We start from the raw sequence: 19,721 nt of genomic DNA on the forward strand, positions 1-19,721 counted from the left end.
CTGCTGTGTCTGCAAGCTCATTCCTGTGAATACCAACATGGCCTGGTATCCAGAAAAACTGGATAGAAGTAGATGTTAATGAGAAATGGGCCAGTCAGTTTTGAATATCAGCGAGAACAGGGTGTGAGCCAACATGAAGTGATTCCAGGGCCAGTAGAAATAGTGCAGTCGGAGTACTGCTTAGCTTCAATATGATCCAAGGCAAGAGATATGGCTTACAGTTCAGCAGTGAACACAGAAGTTGTAGAGGGGATTCTGCGTGCAACCACTGAACCACAACAAACCATGGCAGAACCCACAGAGTTACCTGATTAGGAACCATCTGTATAAATTGGAATGGAAAGATTGTTCAAGAGATGTTCAATAAATAAAAGACAGTACTTCCAATCAGGAGTATCTGCCTTTCTCAGATGACTTAAAGGAAGATCACATTTGGGGATAGTAATAAGCCATGGTGGAATGGGCTGACCAGTGGATTCTGCAATGTTATCCAAGGACAGACCTAATTCATCCAATTGCGCCTGGACGCGAAGGCCAAAGGAGCAATGGCAGATCATCTGTTCTGAAAAAGTATGGACCACCAAGAAAGGAAAACACATCCCCAGGTTGGATGCTTTGGTAAGGAACGAAGTTTCGAAGAATATAGTAAAGACAGTTGCAAACAGGGAAGGTGAAAAGAAAATTCATGAGATTCTACATATAAGCTCTCAACTGGGGAGGTGCAGAAAGCCCCAGTGCAGAGTCAAAGTCCTTGATGATGAATGGGGTCCAGCATCTTTAAGGCTGAGGGTCTGGCAGAGCCATAGACCATTGATCCATAGTCGAGTTTCTATCGATTAAAAGCATGATATATCTTTAACAAAGAACATCGATCTGCTCCCCAACTGGTGGTAGAAAGGACACAGAGGATGTTCAGTGCTCTTGTGCACTTGACCCGTAGCTGCTTTAAGTGTGGTATAAAGGTCAGCTTACAGTCAAAGTTAAGTCCCAAGAACTTGGTCTCAGGGACCACTGGCAGCGAAACTTCACCAATGCGGAGTTCAGGATCAGGGTGAATTCCCCGTTGGCAACAAAAGTGCATGCAAATGGTTTTAGAGAGAGAGAAATTAAAGCCGTTCGCCGTGGTCCACTTCAGTACATGATTGAGGGCAGTTTGTAGTTGCCACTCAATATATCTTATGTTCGACGACTGGCACGAGATGTGAAAGTCGTCAACAGAGAGTCCGTTTGCAACAGTGAGAGGGAGTTGTTCAGTGATGGCATTGATCTTTATACTGAAAAGTGTGACACTCAAAACACAGCCCTGAGGGACCCCAAGTTCCTGTACAAAAGAACGGGAAAGTGTCGACCCACATAAACTTGGAATCTCCTGTCCTTTAAAAAAATTTTAATAAAAATGGGCAAAGGGCCACATAACCCATATATATGGAGGTCTCACAAAATGCCATACCTCCATGTTGTGTCATAAGCCTTCTCAATGTCAAAGAATATTGATACAAGATGTTGTCGTTTGAGAAAGGCTTCTCTGATTGATGTTTCAAATCAAAGTACGTGGTCTGTGGTGGAGTGCTGTCGTCAGAACCCACACTTGGTGGGCGAGAGGAGGTTGTTTGATTCGAGGAACCAAACAAGACAAGTATCAACCATCCTCTCTAAGGTCATACAGAGACAGCTCGTCAAAACAATTGGACGGTAGTTTGAAGGAATCTTGGGATCTTTCTGAGGCTTACAAAAAGGTAAGATAATAGCCTGGTGCCAGGCATTAGAATAAAACATTCTCCTGCCAGATCTGGTTAACAACAATTAGAAGAATATCAAGAGAAGCAGGAGAGAGATAGCACAGCATGTCATAGTGTACATCATCAGGTCCAACAGATGTACTGCCAGACCAATGAAGGGCCATTTTCAGTTCCACCAGTGTAAAGGGATGATTATAGTCAAAGAGACAGTCAGTTCGAAAGGAAAGAGGTGAATGCTCTGCCCGAGTCTTGATGGCCAAGAAGGTGGAGGAACAAGCAGAAGTGCTAGATACCCGGCAAAAGCTTTCACCTAGAGTATCGGCGATGCTCCGGACATCAGCTACCTCTTGGCCATCACAGAGTAAGATCGAGAGAGGGACAGAATTGTAGTGCCCACTGACCTTTTGAACCCTGTCCCATATGACCTTGGAACTGGTGGTAGAAGATATGCTAGTTGTGAACTTAATCCAAGATTCCTTCTGGCTTTGACGTCTTACCCACCTAGCATGTGCACAGGCCTGTTGGAAAGCAATGTGGTTTGAAAGTGTGGGATATCTATGGAAAGTATCTCAGGTCCGTTTTTGTGCCTTCTGTGCCATGTGGCAGGCAGAGTTCCACCACAGACGAGGATATCATGGAAAACGTGTCGAGGTTTTAGGAATACACTGAGCAGCTGCTTGTATGGTCAGTTACTGTTGCCACACAGCATCGACCATGGCCAGTCTCTCTCAAAAGTATAGGAAAATGATCACTGCCTAGTGGATTATTGTCAACCCTCCATGAAAAATGGGAGAATTATGAAGGGGGGCAAACTGAGAGATCAATAGCAGTAAAGGACTGACTAGATGAGTGAAAATAAGTGGAAGAACCAGTACTGAAAAGAGAAAAGTTGTGATCAGAGAGCATATGCTCTACAGAGCAACCCCTCCTATCAATAACAGCACTTCCCTAGAGGAATTGATGTCCATTAAAGTCCCCCAGAATTAGAAAGGGAGACGGAAACTGTTCAACAAGAGCATCAAAGTCTGATTGATCATATGTCTCTCCAGGTGACAGGTAGAGAGAACAAACAGTGATGGTATGACCTAAGGAAACACGGATGGCTACAGCCTCCAAGGGTATGTTGAGTGATAAAGACAGGGTGGGCACATGCTGATTAACCAACAGTGCCACCCCTCCATGTACTCATCCATCACACAGTCTGTCATTTCTGAACAGAGAAAACTGCCGAAAGGTGACTGTATCGGCAGGTTTCATAAATGTTTCTTGTAAGGAAAGACATACAGGATGGTAGGAAGCAATCAGTGATTTGATGTCATCCAGATTAGAACTAAACCTCGACAGTTCCATTATATCCGAGTGGCCATTTTTATTTATGTGTAGGTGAATTGGGCAGAAAACCCTTCTGTTTAGGACCAAGTCTTTTTTCCTTACTTTCCTTATTCAAGGGAAGTCTATCAACCTCCATGGATCCTGCCCTGAGTCGTTTGGGCAGGTTTTTGCTGTTGGAAGAGATTGAGGAGATGAATGAATGATTGTTTTGCATCTTGGGATGAGAGAGGAAGATGGATCCAAGGAAATGCCTGTAACTGGAGCCAAAGGATGTGGATCTTGGGGTTTGGTGGAATGTATATAAAGGACAGAGACGTGTCAAAGTTGATTCATCAACTTTTTTAACCATGGAGGTCAAAAAACATTTCATTTGTTTGGAGAGCAATTCTTTAGGAGGCACAGAGAGATCTGTCTGCACACCCAGAGTAGCTGTGGAACGAAGTGCAGTAGCATACGTCTGAGATGAGGTGGTGGACAGCAATTTTCGAGCCTCAGGATATGTAATGTTATGAATCATTTTCAAACGCTGCACCTCTTTTTCCTCCAACCATTTAGGGCAAGAATTAAAGTAGGATGGGTGAGAGCCATTTCACACTCATAGGCATCATGGTCCTTGCCACTGCAACGAGCACACATCAAGGAACCAGGACATGACGTCTTCGAGTGACCGAACCATTGACACAGGAAACATTGGAGAGAGTTTGGAATGTATGGCCATACTCTGCAATTAAAATAACCTGCCTTGATGGTGGCAGGCAGATGTGGTGACATAAATGTTAGAATGAGAACACTGGTCGGCACCATAATTCCATCTTTGCAAGTGGAGATGCGCATCACTGCAGAAACGACTTGGGTGGAGAAATCAGTGAGAATCTCTGACTCTGTGGTGTTCTTCAAATCCTTGCAACAATAACTCCTCATGATGAATTCAAGGTAGCATGAGGTATAACCTCAATAAGCATATCCCCAATTGCCTTTGAATTCAAGAGGAGTTCACTGTGTTGGGATGTGGATGTTTCAACCAATAGTCTCCAGATCGAAGCTTCTTTACTGACTTTGGAGAGCCAGCAAGTCCCTCTAGTCCCTTCTGAATAAAAATGGGGGGCATTTGCCCTAAAGGTTTTTCTGAAAGAAAATGTCAGATAAGAAAATGAGGTATGCCTGTTACAGATGTTGAAGATTGCTGCTCAAGACATGGTTGTTTACCCAATTGACTGTTTTTTCACTATTTTATTTAAATTTTTCGTAGGAGGATCCATAGAAAAAAAAGGAAAATTTCGGTACCCACTGACCCCACCCACCATGGAGCCCTAGGAGGGGATGCACTACAATGTCATGCAAGGACACTGCAGCAACGCCAGGGTTTCATGAGCACTATACCCAAACACCAGCATCAGACACAATGTCCACAACACCCGTTGAGAACTTCCAACACTGGTACTTGGTTGACTATAGCCCAAGTGGACCAGCCAACTGACCCAAGGAGGGCCACCCAAAGGCTGCCCATCTACAGAAATTCAAGGTCAAAGTGGTGTGTTAGGGTTGGACCCTTCAACCACCAGGATCCTCTCCTCCCCTTCACTGCTCACTATGCACAGCAAACACGAGGGTGGATGTTTAGATCCCAGAGGAGGTAACTTGGAAGAACAGAACCTTCCCTGGGAGGTCCCCTCACCACATACAGGAATCCACACTGAGGGGAACTTCATTGTAGTCTTGAAATATATAACACTAACCAAATTTGCATTTTAAATTTTGTACTACCATGAAGCAAATGTATTTCCCTTGGAGCTTTCCAAAGTTTACCTGTTTCATACAAGCAAGGAAATGTCAAACTATCAATTTTTTTTTTTTACTTTGTACTCAAAAAAGAAACCTGTTATACACTTAAGACTTGTAGCTTGATAATTGTTATTCTGATAACTATGCTCAGGTTATATTTCTCATGGAGGAAATATTTATACAAACTTAATATGTATTTCATAGTTAGTCCTGAAGTTTAAAAAAAATCATATAATATGATGTAGAACTCCTATCAGGCTACAAAGTTTTCAAAATTTTGTTGTAAGACATTATAAAAACCATTAAAATACTCTGATTTTTAAATATCTGTTTTATTATCGATTAGCAATTTTCATTTATGCATCCAGTCAGTTTTAAATTTGTCTGGTTCTCATTTGTATGTTTCTCTTGCTGCTTTATTTTGCCATTTGAAGCAGTTACCACCTCCAACTATAAATAATAAAAAATGCATCAAAAACTGAGAAATATTTATTTGTTACTAATAGGCTTACTTTTCAAAAGGCCATCATTGGCATCTTTGTTAGATATTGCATCATTTACTCTTGCCAACAATATTCTTGGTTGAGATAAGTTTTTATTCAAATAAACAATATGCTGTTTGTGTATGTTGTTTGATTACAGTATATTCAATAACAAAAGATTTGTTTCATTTAAACAGTTTGCTACTGTTTACTGTACTTGATAAACCTAACTAAAGTTATCTGATGTCTAGTCATAAAAGAATATTACTGTAACTTTCACAGACATAATTTAACATGAGAACGTTACCAGGAACCAAAAATACACCAAAAAAAATCCCAGGTCTGTTTTCTGTTCCTAAGAGTTATAGATCTTGCATAAGGCCTTTTTTTGTCTCACTTCTATGAGAATTCTAGGTGACTAATGTGTGAACAAACAAATTCTATTACAACTGCTTTATTTTCTCTATACTGACATAGCTATATTAAGATATATTCCACATAATCATCTTCAAATGTTGGCTTTAGATATTTTTAAAGCTAAACTTCATAATAATTGTTCAAACCAAATGTTGTGATAAAACAAACTTTTGGCAACAAAGCACTGTAGTAATAAAACCAACGATGGAGAATGAAGATGTGGAAAACAAGACATGGATTATTATATTCCATGGAATGAGTTTCCAGTAAATATAAACCTATGCATTTGAATGACCAAAAAAATATTAACTTAATAAAATTCATTATTAACAGGCATGAATCCTTGACACTACACATGAATAAAAATCAGTGATTGTTTTTGAACTTGTGAAATACCTTAATACATGTAAAACACTGCTAAAATATCAATTATAAAAGTATTTTTGAATTCAAATAATTTGAAATAGAACACTGCTAAAATATCAATTATAAAAGTATTTTTGAATTCAAATAATTTGAAATGGAACACTATTTTTTACTTATATTTTTGAATTCGACAAGCAGATGTGCAATCAATACCAGAAAGATATGGATAGATCACGACAGAGTTAAGCAACGTTAGATGATACTGATTTGCAGTGTAAGGTGTTGATGAAATTAGGTTATAATAAATGTTTCTCATGGTTCATACCAACCACTGGGAGGAAGAACAACTTACCTGGTACTGTCCTAGTGTATCTGCTTGGTTGCTGATGAATCTTCATGTGACTCTTCAGCATATTCCTTTTGAAAAAAACCTAGATGAGTACATTAGATGTTAGAGAAAAGAAAGTTATGATACAAGTTTTGAAGAAAATCATAGGATATCTTTCACACACTTGCAAGTCATTTACCCTCTAGTAATTTGAGATTGAAAAAAAAAATGTTTAATTACATCTTTAAGCTATCATACCAGTATTTGATTCCAGATGAATAAGTAACAATGCTGAGTTTAGGCTGCAAAATAAAAATGTAAGAGTATGCAGTGTAATTTCTACTTGTGTTGCTATATTTAAGTGGTTGTAAAAATCTAGTTTTTTTTACATTGTCACAGAAAAAAAAGACTTTTGAAAGGTACTTTGTGAAGTGACAAGCGAGATAATCATGTCACAATGACAATGTTTTTTTGTTGTTTGTTACTACTTTATAAACATAAAATTGTTAAAAGTACCCAAAGTAAAGAAAAAATACTGAATTTTCATCATTATAGCAACCACAAGAATTTTTTGGACTTTTATATTTTACATACATTTTAACACATCTTTCTTTACTCTGTTGGTTGTTAGAAACTAACACTCCATAGCTGAAAAATAACACTGCTTTAACAGTAAAGTAACATATTGATAAAATGTGTTTGTGTCAGAACAGCAAATAATTCCTAAAAAAAATCTCCAGCCCTAGAAATAATTATGCAGCAGATGTTCATTTTTTTTAAATTTCAAGTCACATATCAGATAACTTTATACAACTATCAAGCAAAAGAAAAATCACAAAACAAAATGTATGATATTCATAATTCATATAGCACTTTTACATTATGAGATATAATTATATGTATACATTTTTTATTTTTTAAATATACCATGATTTTGATATTTTCAAACACAGCACTTTTATCTCGTACATTAAGTACTACTGAACTAGTGCATTAGTTCTATATCTACAATTTAAGTTTATTTTAGTACAGAGGTGATATTCTACTCTGCTTAAACTCAATAAACCACTAGATATGTAATATTTCTATCCTTTAATACTAAAGTATAGCATAAAAGAGTAAAAAAATTAACCCTTTTTCCGATAGGTTAAGCTCAAGTGTTATGATATTTTGTAGTTATTTTCAAAACTTTAATAAATAACATTTTTACTATTTAATGAGATTGGCACCAAAATGCAGTTATAATTTAACTTTTAAAATTATATATGTTTTAATTTGTAACTCTGAAAAGAAGTGTAAAGAAAAAAATGTTAAGTACTAGTTTTCATGTGTTACATGTGTTTTAATTGGTCAGTTTCTATTTCATTACATCCACTATATATGTACAAGTATATGAAAAATTAGAAACTCAAATTTGAAATGCAGGCAAGCTAAATATAAAACAAGAACCTCCCACCTCTACGATATGCTAAGATATCAATACTCTTAGCAAATCTATTGGAGTGGCTCTGCCCTTCATATCAATCATTTGAAAGTTCTTAACTGGTACCACCTACTACTAAGTAGCTCAAGTTTATAACCAATAGAAAGAGGATTTCCCTGTCTACATAATTCTGACAGTTGTTTATAAGTAACTAGAAGGTGAAAGTAAAAATTTTGACAAAACTGTAGAAGTGTGATCAATAAGTCATTGAATGGGATTTTTCTTCAACCCACATATACTTTATTTACAGACTCTACTAAATTACAGCAATTTTCTGGATACTAATACTGTAATTTGAGAAATTTTTGTTCACTTGGTTGTGATTTTGCTAGATAGTAGATAGGGACAGTGGGAATCTTGTTAATTGTACAATAGCTGATATATCACTGTAGTTTTCAGTACTTGCATTTGTATTTTGCAGGCCAATACATAATTAGGCCTACAGCATTTGTGTTATTCTAATTGCCTAAACTGACGTAAATTTAAAACATTATACCACATTCAAAACTTGCCAACTTTAAAACAAGAGGATAGTACATCTTATAACTACATTCCTAAATAACACCTTCACGCACTTATGCTGTGAAATATCACAGACATCAAATAGTTGAGCAGTACTACTGAAACACCTGCAGTGTAAATGGATTGGCATGGCTCAGAACCTACAATGTTTATTGTACCAATGCAACTTTGAACCATATAATAAATGTTTTATACATGTTCCAATTGCAATTTTATTACCCTTAGAAATTTCTTTTGTAAATGTTGTAGGAAACATAAGCCGCTTAGTCCAACACTGTGGAGCAAGGGCATGTATGAATGGCAGTTTCCTGTTTTGCACTACATTGCTGTTCTCGAGGATATCGTATTGTGGTTAACATCCAAAGATTGGTTTAAACATACTTTATTTACAGTGGGTTTCAACTTAAAATACTAAAATTAAAATAAACACAGAAAACATATGGGATAAGAGTAACAGTTGAAACTCTCAGGGTACATTCTTTGAAACCTCATGATTAATAATGAAAAAAAAAAAAAGGACACAGCTGCTCATTTTATTTCTGATTTTCCAATTTTTCTTTTCATTATATTTGATGACTTGTCACCAGGCTGAAGAATCACATAATAAATGTAATAACAGATAAAATATGAAGTTTTACTGAGAAAAAATGGTAAATGTGCATTTAAGAGGTCTTACAGGTTACATAAATGAAATTTAAGGTTTTTGAGACAAAGAAAAGTATCTTTAATCTTAAAATGAAAAATCCATTTACACTCCTACTAGTTTTAAAATGAACAATCAATACTGTCACAAACAAATATTTGTAAAAATACTTCATTAACAAATCTAATTTTTTATGTGCAAAAACCTTATAATGTTTAATAAAAGTCTAGCAAATTTTGTGAAAATACAATTAGTATGTTAAAAGTTAGTAGTACTTAAACTATAATGAGTACAAATGGAATGAGGTTAGCCCATGCACATATCTCATAGTGAGAGAGTTAAAATATCTCTACTAAATTAAGGCAGACTAGATTATGGTTTATTAATTAACTTTCTAATTAACATTTGAGACAAATGAAGTTTTAATAAACAGATTTTTTTTTCTATTCATCTTGGGGTACCAGTACAAAATATAGTTAGATCATACAAAAGTTCATGCTAGAGGTGACATCAATGACTTTTTGTTTAGCACAAATTCATCACATCTGAATAAATAAGTTAACATCTTTTCTCTTCTCTTATCTATTGTACTGAAATAATGTATGTTTTAATGGTACTGAATAAGGTTCCATAAATTAACATTTTACTTTCTCTTAAAGTAGAAAAAACAGCTATTTATTTATTTACCAACTACCTTGAATAGGTGTTACACTTCTTCCTGACATACCTATTTTGGCTTAATTTTATCTACACAAGTTCAATTCTTTAGTTTGTTTGTAGATAAGTTACAAGAATTTCAGGTTTGTGAAACACCAATTGGTATTCCTCTTTTTTTCTGTATTTTTTTCATAATTTACACTTTTTAAGGGACATCTGGGAAAACACTTTTGAAATGCTATTGTGTTACCTTAAAAAAATCCTGTTTATTTATTTACTTTTGAGTTGTTTGTAATAACAAATTAAATAAATAAAAGTACAAAAGCTAATACTATCAATTATAATTTAAGTTTATATATTTGAAACATACAAATAAAACAAAAATATCTGAAACCCACAATTATGGCTTTATACACAATATACAAATCAGTCTCAAATTAAATGATTTTCATCTCATAAGCTAAAAAAGTTAGTTGTTTTTAAGTGTATTTATTTATGATTTTACACAATTTTCAAAGCAAAATGTTATGAGCTTAATATCAACTAATCAATTTTTTTGTCCATTCAGTACAAAGCTACACAAAATGCCATCTGTCCTGTGCTTACAGCAGGCACCAAAAGCTTATTTATAGCATTACAAGTCCTCACAGTTACAACTGAGCTACCATTATTTAACAAAGCCAGGTTTGTTTGTTTTTTACAACTTGACTTCACTTCTCATAGTTTTCAATGTTTCAAACAATTAACAAGGACTTTTCATGACTTCACATGTAATTATTAAAAAATAAAATTATTTTTTTCTATGTTATACTGCTAAGTAGAACTTACAACCTGAATCTTCAGATCATTTTCCTGAGTAACTAATGAAAATGCATTTATGAAAAATTTTGTTTCTCTCTCTCTCTACATCAATATTTAATTAATACTTGGTGAAACTCCAAATTACAAAATTGAGGAAAAAAACAATGACAACTGTACATTTCACAAAATCTTCATTTATTAACAAACATGGTTTGATCTATACCTGACGATGCCTTTACTGGCAAAACCTGCCTTTGTTTTGTTTTTTAACCTCAGTTCTCTAAGTTTCCAATTTTTACATACAATTCACTTTTATTTAAAAAATGAACAATAAATAAAATATACATTAAAAACTGAGCTTTATATTAGAGTTGAAGCTTGGAGATCTATGTTAACTTAAATTTTCATGTAGAAAGTACTTAACTTACTTATGGTAATCTTAAGGAATTTGTTATTAAGATTAAATGAACTAAAATGTTTTTGAAACCTTTTTTTATTTTGATGGGGGAAATAAATTAATCCTTTTTGTCTAAATTGTAAATATGGAATGAAAAGAAAATTTCAAGAAAACAGAAGCAATGTGTTTTAACCATTTTTAAAATGTCCAAAATTTGTGGTCAAGTGTTTTCATACTGTGTTGGCTTGCCACAAAACCATTAATGTTCCTTTCACATGTGCATTTTAAACACAAGACATATACCAAACATTAGAATAAAATGCCCTTAAACTTATATATTTTAAATGGCTTTCTACCTAAGCTATAAATTGGTTGAAAATTCCATTAGCTGCCTGAGGCAGAAAATTACATTGCAAGCAATTAAACTGGAGCTAAACATGTATTTAAGGCAAGACAAAATAATGGTATTATGAATCTTGCAAAAACAATTGTTCCTTCTGTTGTTTGTATATAATTCCACAACAATATCAAAGAAAGTTACCAGATTTTTGGAAAAACAAAATGACATGGAAGGGATGTGTCATGTGAGTTAAAACTTTTTAATTTTTCAGTAAAGCAAGTAATTTGAGGTTCAAATTTATACTCTAGATCATCAATAGCTAAGGTGCATGTTTTTAAAAAATAAAATGGATAATTTGGAGCACAGCCATGCCATGTGGCACAGAGAAGTGAAGACCAAATGTTGTTTTTAACTATTGAGACGGATCACAGATCAAAGGCCACGTTAACTACAGACCAAACTGTAGATTATAATTAAATTTTAGTATTATACATTAGATAATTTTTTAATTTAAAAGTAAATATTAAAAGAACACACCTTAATATCAATTTTTGTAAGTCATGGAGTATGTTAAATGTAACACTGGTTCAAATTAGATGTTTGAGATGTCAAAATTCTAAGTTTATAGCTTCATACAAAATAGGATCTCAAATTACCAATACTGACATAATAGAATATAAAATAAAAGTTCACACCTCTACATTTTGTTGAGATCTGGCTTATGTACTGAATCAAACACAGTGGCTCCATTTATCTATTTTACTTTTTGGAAACAGGCTCTATATACACTTACTTCAATATATGACATGTGAATAAGCAATCAACAGCTTAGAATGTCCTGCTAGTATTTTCTCAGCAATTTTAAAGTGTTAAAAGCCATTTCACTCTTTCAAACCAAGATTTTAAGGAGTTAGGATTGTTTTTAGTCTGCTCAAAATATCATAATTGTTTTAGATTTTAATATGGCTTAGTTATTGTATATTACAAAATACTAGTTTACTAAAACATAGTCAAGACATGGTCACTTTGTAAAGACTAAAGGTCAGTTTTATATTTCTGCATACAGTAACATGAGTACATGTGTGCCATGCCAATGCAAATTCTGTAATGTTGGCCAGCCATGACTGGTAGGTCAATAATAATAAATATATAATATTATGAGACTTATGCTATTTCAACAAAACACTTATATTTTCATGTTATAATGTACAGACATTCTAGAAGGAAAAAAACAATCTATATTTATTTCCCTTTTTTATTTTTAATTGTGGTCATTAGGTTAGTCAAACTGACATATCCCACAAGTTATAGTTGAGAAAATAACAGACAAAATGAAAATCGCTTCACACTCACACTAGTAATGAAAGAGACTCAATATTTTATCAAACAAACCATTATAAAAAAACTTCGTTAAAAATGTGATCTTTTGTGTACAAAAATATTGCAATCTTTACTAGAAGTCTACCAAACTTTGTGAAGATACACACACTGCATCAAAAGTTAGTTAAAGTGTGTAAATTTGTACTTGAATGTATTATACCAAGTCTGTTGCAAAAGGGTTAAATGAAACATATTTTCATACCTTTACCACAGTGTGAACACTTGAAATCAGCTTCTCCCCGATGCATTCTGAGGTGATTGTACAGACCAACTTTGGATGATAACTTTCTAGTGCATCCTTCCCATGGACAAGGCACAGGAGGACTGGAAAAAAGATTACATATTTATATCATGTACATAAGATTCCAAACATACAGGAATACATGATAACCTAAACGTTAACTAATACATGCAATATAGGTTAACAAGTAATATTTCTGGGTCCTAACTGTCGATGTTTCTCGTATGTTTCATCTTGCTTGCCTTTGTCTGACATGTTATTTCTGACAAGCAGTATTTACTGTAGTAAATAAGAAAATACCTAAAGAAATATTACATTGCATTTAAACAGTTTTACTATGAAAAGTTCTTTCAACAATCAAATTTAAATAAAATATTGATAGAATGGCACCATGATTTATGTGAGAACCAAGTCTGATGGAAGTTGTTACACTTCAAGGGTCACCTAACAACCTTTTGTAGTATAAAACAAAACATTAAAATTAAACAAGATACACTGCATTTAAAAAAAAAAAAATCCTAGGGTACAAGCTACAATGTAGGATTATAAAATGTATGCTAGGTTTTGGAGGTGACTGTGGAATAGGACCGACACTGCAATGGGGATACACTGTCTATCAGTCTTAACCTCCAATTTGCTAGTCTCACATGAGAAGATTAGAAATTAGAAAAGCAGCAAGATGTAGGTGGTCCCACATCTAGGTTACCCTTCACTGCCTAAAGAGAGTTGCGGGAAGGTGACTGCTCTCCCAGGTTAAAATAAAAATAAGAAAAAGATAAACATAAAAAGACAAAAAAATAATAATAAGGAAAATAAGGTACTACCATTTGGGGGAAAGAAATATGAAACTTACCTCTTGAAATTAGCATTCCTGCCCCCAATATGGTACAGGCACTAATTAACACAACATTGAGTCATATCAGTATACTAAGTTTATTGTGACTGTCATGATTTTATATGCAGCTCAAGGTGTACATCTGCAAGTTCTTAAATTACCTTATTTTTAACTAAAATAATTATTAGTATTTTATGGTAAAATTTCTCCGATTTCTATTTCTTTGTATTTATTTAGTAATAATTTACAGAATAATTTAATAATTTTACCAATGATTTCTTTATTAAATCCATTAACTATTCATTTTTGTATCTGTATTCCAACATTATTAATAAAATGCTGTAACTTATTACAAATTTTACAATGTCTGAATAACTGCAAAGTTATAATGTTTATAACAGATGGGTATCACATATTACTATTTAAGCAAGGTAAACCATAAATTGGAAAGTCAAAATCTTTTCTTTTGAAAGAGACAGTTATATTGATATCTTTTCATCAATCACTTAATTTCTAAATCTAAATAATGTGTCTCTGTATTAAAAATCAAAGTATTTTCAATTTCTAATTCTAGTTGATAAATGGTGTCAATAACATTATATATTCACAGAATTATTTATGCTAATTAACTCATCTATATATATGTAATTTAAAGTAAAAATATCTGGATTTCATTCTCCTAATTTCTAATCCTCTTATGTGAGACTATCAAATTGGAGGTTAAGACTGATAGATAGTGTATCCCCATTGCAATGTGGATCCTACTTTTGAAGTCACTTCCAAAACTTAAGATATATTTTATAATCCCACGTTGTAGTTTCTATCCTAGTATCTTTTTTTTTTAAAAAAAAATGCAGCATATTTTGTTTAATTTTAATGTGTTTTGTTTTGGCTTAAAAGTTTATGGTTATAATATAATTATTCAGAGGTTGGAATTTGTTGTTTTTAATGCAATTCTTCCTTATGATTTTGTTTACTTATGTAACTTCTCTAAATGTAATTATTTAATTTCACTAAAAGTTAAACATTTGGTTTAGTTAATTATCATGTTTATATACTTGAAAAATGATGTTTAAAACAACACTGCTTTTTTTTTTAATTCAAAATTAGTTATTTAATCAAAAGAAAAGTGAAACTTAATGTTCAAGCTAAAATACCCATCAACTGACAGGGAATGTTTCAACTTAATCATATATTTTAAAGTGTAAGTTGAACATAAACTTTATCCCAGAATTTTAAATTTATAACAAAGCTTCTTCGTAAACAACATTTGCAGTTTGTTTTCCATCTAACAACAAACAGATATGGAGGTTATCCCACCACTGAACACTCTACATCTCATTGACAGTGAGAAAAAAGTGGTTGTTTGAGAAACAATCCAGTAGCTTTCATACTTTGACCTCAAATCCCTTTAGAATATTCAATATTGTCTAAAGCATCAACCTGCCAAAATTATTTGAGATTGACTCAATAGGCTGGAAGTAATTAACCAACAAGATTTACAAAACAGAAATAGGATTAAGTTAAATTTTGACCTCCTTAAGACATTCCCTATAGTTCATAGTCTTTATATAAAAATTTTGGTTGAGATTGGCCTAATAGGCTTGGAGGACTAAGGGTGCGAACAAACACACATTTCACCTTTATATATATACACACATACTGATAATAATAGGGACTTTTGACAATAATAAAATCAACTAAATTTGTCATGTTAATTTTTACACAAGTGGGAAATTAAATGCTGAATAATTTTATTTAGTTTTTTTATCCATTTCAAAGTTTAACACATGTGTGTTTTTTTGGCTAGTTTGTTAGATTGGAAAATATATATGGATCATTTGATGAAAATTAATCATTATGTAGCAGTTCTAAGACACTAGTGTTCCAAAGTTGCATAAGAGTAGTAATTTATCTGGCTTGTTAATTAAAAGATTAACTTAATCACAAAGTGTGACTAAAGTAATCCACAAATTCAAACTTTTATATTAACACAAGGTCTACTGCTGCGAGAAATTTTTGTTAAAGAATATTTGAAATAGAAACAAAAAATATCTTACGCATGTACTTCCATATGAGCCACCAACTGCTCTCTCTGAAGAAAACGTCGTTGGCACTTATGACACTCATGGACAATGCTGTGTAAAGACAGATGACTCCAAAGTGCTTGATGAAAGGGCATTCGAACCCCACAGATCTACACGTACAAAAAAGAAAAAAAAATATTCACATAAGATTTTTAAAATATACATGTTTACAAATTTACATAGGTGTTATCAAACAGTCTACGTATTTCAAAGAACACACTACAGTTATGTACATGAAATGAAAACTTAAATACAAGTATTTAAAACAGCTATGACAAAACTAATCTCATATAAACTATCAAGTTTTAAAGAGCCAATGCACTGCTACCTAAGTTTATTTTGTATTAAGATGGTTGTGAGCTCACACAGCATTGGATTAGTTAGAAGCTAGATATAACCATAAATTATTTGCAAAATATATATATATGAGGTGATACTGACTTTTCTTTACAACTTTCTACATTTTAGATAATACAAGTCAGCTTAAAAATTGTAACTACTGTTACTACTAAGCAATTAATATGATTAACTGATAAGCATCAATTACATCAATTATTATAACATAAAATAATCAATTAATGTCAGAAAAATTCAGTGTTTCCTATTATTTCAACCATCTGATAATTAATTTGAAACACTGCCATTACGATTTTTTTTTATTATTATTTTGATGAATTAAAATTTGTTCAGCCTGACTTATTAATGTTGTAAGAGTCATGAATATAATCACTAGTCAAATTCAGGTTTTCCAGTTATTAATATCTTCAATTATTTCAACAATCCAAGTAATCGAAATACTGCCATTACTATTTTTGTTGTTAAGCTCAAATCTACATAAAATTATATCTGTTCTCTATTCTGTTCTATCTATTAGATATAAACTGATGGTTTGTCTTTAATCACTACTATTTGACTATTTCATACATGCTGATTAGGTTTATAATTGTCAGTCTATTATGATGTCACACTTCTATTTCTCTTTCTCCCCTTTTATTAACAAATTTTAGATAATAGATAATGATAATTGTTTATGCTGATGATAGAATTAGAAAAACGTCTATGTTCTTTATCTGATGAAAAATTTTTATGATTTTAGATTTACACTCAATGATACTTGACTTTATTTTACCCAATCGAACTCATGTGATATACCTTCACTTGCAGACATTTTTATTTACCAAGTGAGATGTCACACCATCTGAAATGATATATAATATCTTTGTTGAATCCTTTCCAAAAGTGTTGGAGATTGAGCACTTGAACTTTCTGGAGCAAATGAGATGAATCTCATCAAATGAATTTGCTGCTTGCAGCATTCATTGTCCACAGCATCCATGCTTCTTCAGTTACTGCTGCCAGGTTTGCTTTATTATGTATAATCTGACTAGTCATGAGTCTGCAATGTAGAAATCAAGGAAGCAGCTTGTGATGCCATATTTTGGTTGCAGCATTCATTTTTACTGCTATTTACATTACTGTCCATGTTTGGTTGAGACTAACCAAAATGTATTTAAGTATTTTCAACTTGTGTAGATTCTCAGCTGTACTTTTTTTTCCACTGAAAAGCTTGGAGTTGTCAAGAGAAAACTTGTTTGTACAAATGTATACAAATCTTTTTCACACCACAGGCCATTTTGACGTCCATTAATCTCCACCTTGTACAAGAAGAGTATTAAAATGTACATTTTTTTTTATGTGAGGTATGTTAATTCACTCACTGGTGAGAAATGTACCAACCTGATCTAACAGTTCTAACTTAGCAATGATGTTGACCTCGTTCCAACTGCATAAAAGCCTCCAGCTTTTAAGACATACTAACTAGTTTAATTTCAGGTGCCATATAGAAAAAAACTATAAAATAAGCAGTTATGAAACATATCATTGTAAGTACACAAGTTAAAATCACACACACACACTATGAGCTAGAGCTCTCACAACTCATCTGGTGATGTGATAAAGGAACAGTAATAATGAAAAATGCAAAAGCTGTAAGACATATACAAAACCTGCAACAGGACATTCAATATTTTTTACGGCATTATTCAAAACTTTTATCACTTTGTAGTATTGTTAGTTTAATAAGCTTTGTGTACAGAGTTCAAACACATGCAGTTTTAAATCAGAATTGTTTTTTTAAGTACACAATTAGTTTTTAACTAACTTTCAAAATTGTCTAATTCACATTGAGGTTCTGGACAAAAAAAACATTTCAACCATGAATTTAAGCAGTTTCAGAATTCTTAACCTTTTGAACACTTCAAAGATGCAGTCACCTGTTTAAGCACAATTATGATAATGCGTTTATTTATACCTATAACTGTTGTTCTTAAAAAGCAATTTTGGTAATTCCTGGTTTAAAATGTTTCATTTCTTATTATTTACAACACTGACATTGATATTTCAGGTGTATGATGTTATTAACACAATTTTAGAAGAACATGACCTGGAAAGACCTCAATGATACATTCACAGAGTAGGTTCACAACACTTCAGTCATAACACCAACAATTATTTTCTTATATTTCCCTCTTTCAATGAACCCCATGATTGCCCTCCTTGTTCACATAATATGTCCTGAATAAAAATGATGTATGAAAAAAGTAAACTGGCTGGGTAACTGTTTAACAGTAGTTAAAAAGAAAAATCTTTATATGAGTAACATATTTTATTTGTTTAAATAAATTATCTTCAAAATACATCTCTTTAAAAAATGTAAATACTGAAATTTTTCCTTCAAATTTTGAAAGCTAATTTTATAGTTTTACATATTTTTCACTTTTCATGAGAGATAACTGCATAAGCTTAATTAACTTTAGCCCATATACACTTATCAAATATTTTCAATACAATAACTGTTAAAAATATTTCAAAATTTTGATTATCCACTTCAAAATAATTTTGTTCATCATTAAACACTTTCCAATATTATCACTGTATAATTATTAGAAAAACAAACACTTTTATAATAAATTCTGAGGTTATTTAAAATTGATTTAGAATTTACCCAGTGAAGTCTTTAAATCAAACTACAAGTTATTTATAATTAAATCTAAGGTTATTTTAAACTTATTTAGAATTTATCCAGGGAAGTCTTTAAATCAAATTATAAATTATTTATAATAAAATATGAGGTTATTTTAAACACAGTTAGTATTTATCAAGGAAAGTTTTGAAATTAAACTACAAATTAATTGTGTTAGGATATTGGTATAATTCTTCTTTTTTTTTTAAAGTAGTTCATAACCTTGTACATACTTTTTGAATCTGGGATATTCCAACAAAAAGAGTTTACGTTGTTGAATCTTTAACAAAGTTACTTACCTCACATACATTGGCCATCTCAGGGTGTACGCTTTGAATGTGGTTTCGCCGAGGTCCAGGTTGGACAAACAGCAGCCCACAATGCATGCACTGATACTGGTGGCTTTCTGTCTCCATGTGTTTCACAAAAGTTGCAAAAAGGCCAAACCAATTATGACAGACTTTGCAGCGGTAATTTCGAGGTTCACATCGATTGTATTTTTCCTACAGGACAATAAATGTATGGTTTATTTTACACAGTGTAAAAGATTTTCATTTAAAATTAATAGTAGTGCACAAAATGTTTTTTTACATTATACATCTTGTGAGCTTAAATAATTCTCTTCCACGTTAATTTGTTGATGAGACTGAAACAATGAGCATAATGTTTTCCTATGACAATGAAAACAAAATACAGTTATACAGTTACTAACAAAATTTTTAGACAGTCACAGAAGGAAAGCTTAATCACATCACTTGATTGTTTAATTCAAGCACAAAAACATCATAAAGATCACAGGTTTCAGCAGCCAGGCTATAAAACAAAAGGAAACAAGTTTGTTTAGGTTGCTGATGTGGTCAAAGATCA

General features: G+C 32.6%; 1 protein-coding gene across 1 annotated transcript in view; it reads right to left on the bottom strand.

Annotated features, from left to right (window-relative positions):
- The window catches only part of LOC143247921 (uncharacterized), a 61,060-nt gene that overhangs the window by 4,844 nt on the left and 36,495 nt on the right, over positions 1-19,721 (bottom strand). Inside the window, exons 17-20 of the mRNA XM_076496470.1 lie at positions 19,154-19,357; positions 15,806-15,942; positions 12,870-12,993; positions 6,471-6,546 (exon numbers count right to left, since the gene is read on the bottom strand). Coding sequence (XP_076352585.1) covers positions 6,471-6,546; positions 12,870-12,993; positions 15,806-15,942; positions 19,154-19,357 — 541 coding nt within the window. The remainder of the gene's footprint in view (positions 1-6,470; positions 6,547-12,869; positions 12,994-15,805; positions 15,943-19,153; positions 19,358-19,721) is intronic.

Source organism: Tachypleus tridentatus, chromosome 3, assembly GCF_004210375.1.
Source record: "Tachypleus tridentatus isolate NWPU-2018 chromosome 3, ASM421037v1, whole genome shotgun sequence".
Taxonomy (NCBI): domain Eukaryota; kingdom Metazoa; phylum Arthropoda; class Merostomata; order Xiphosura; family Limulidae; genus Tachypleus; species Tachypleus tridentatus.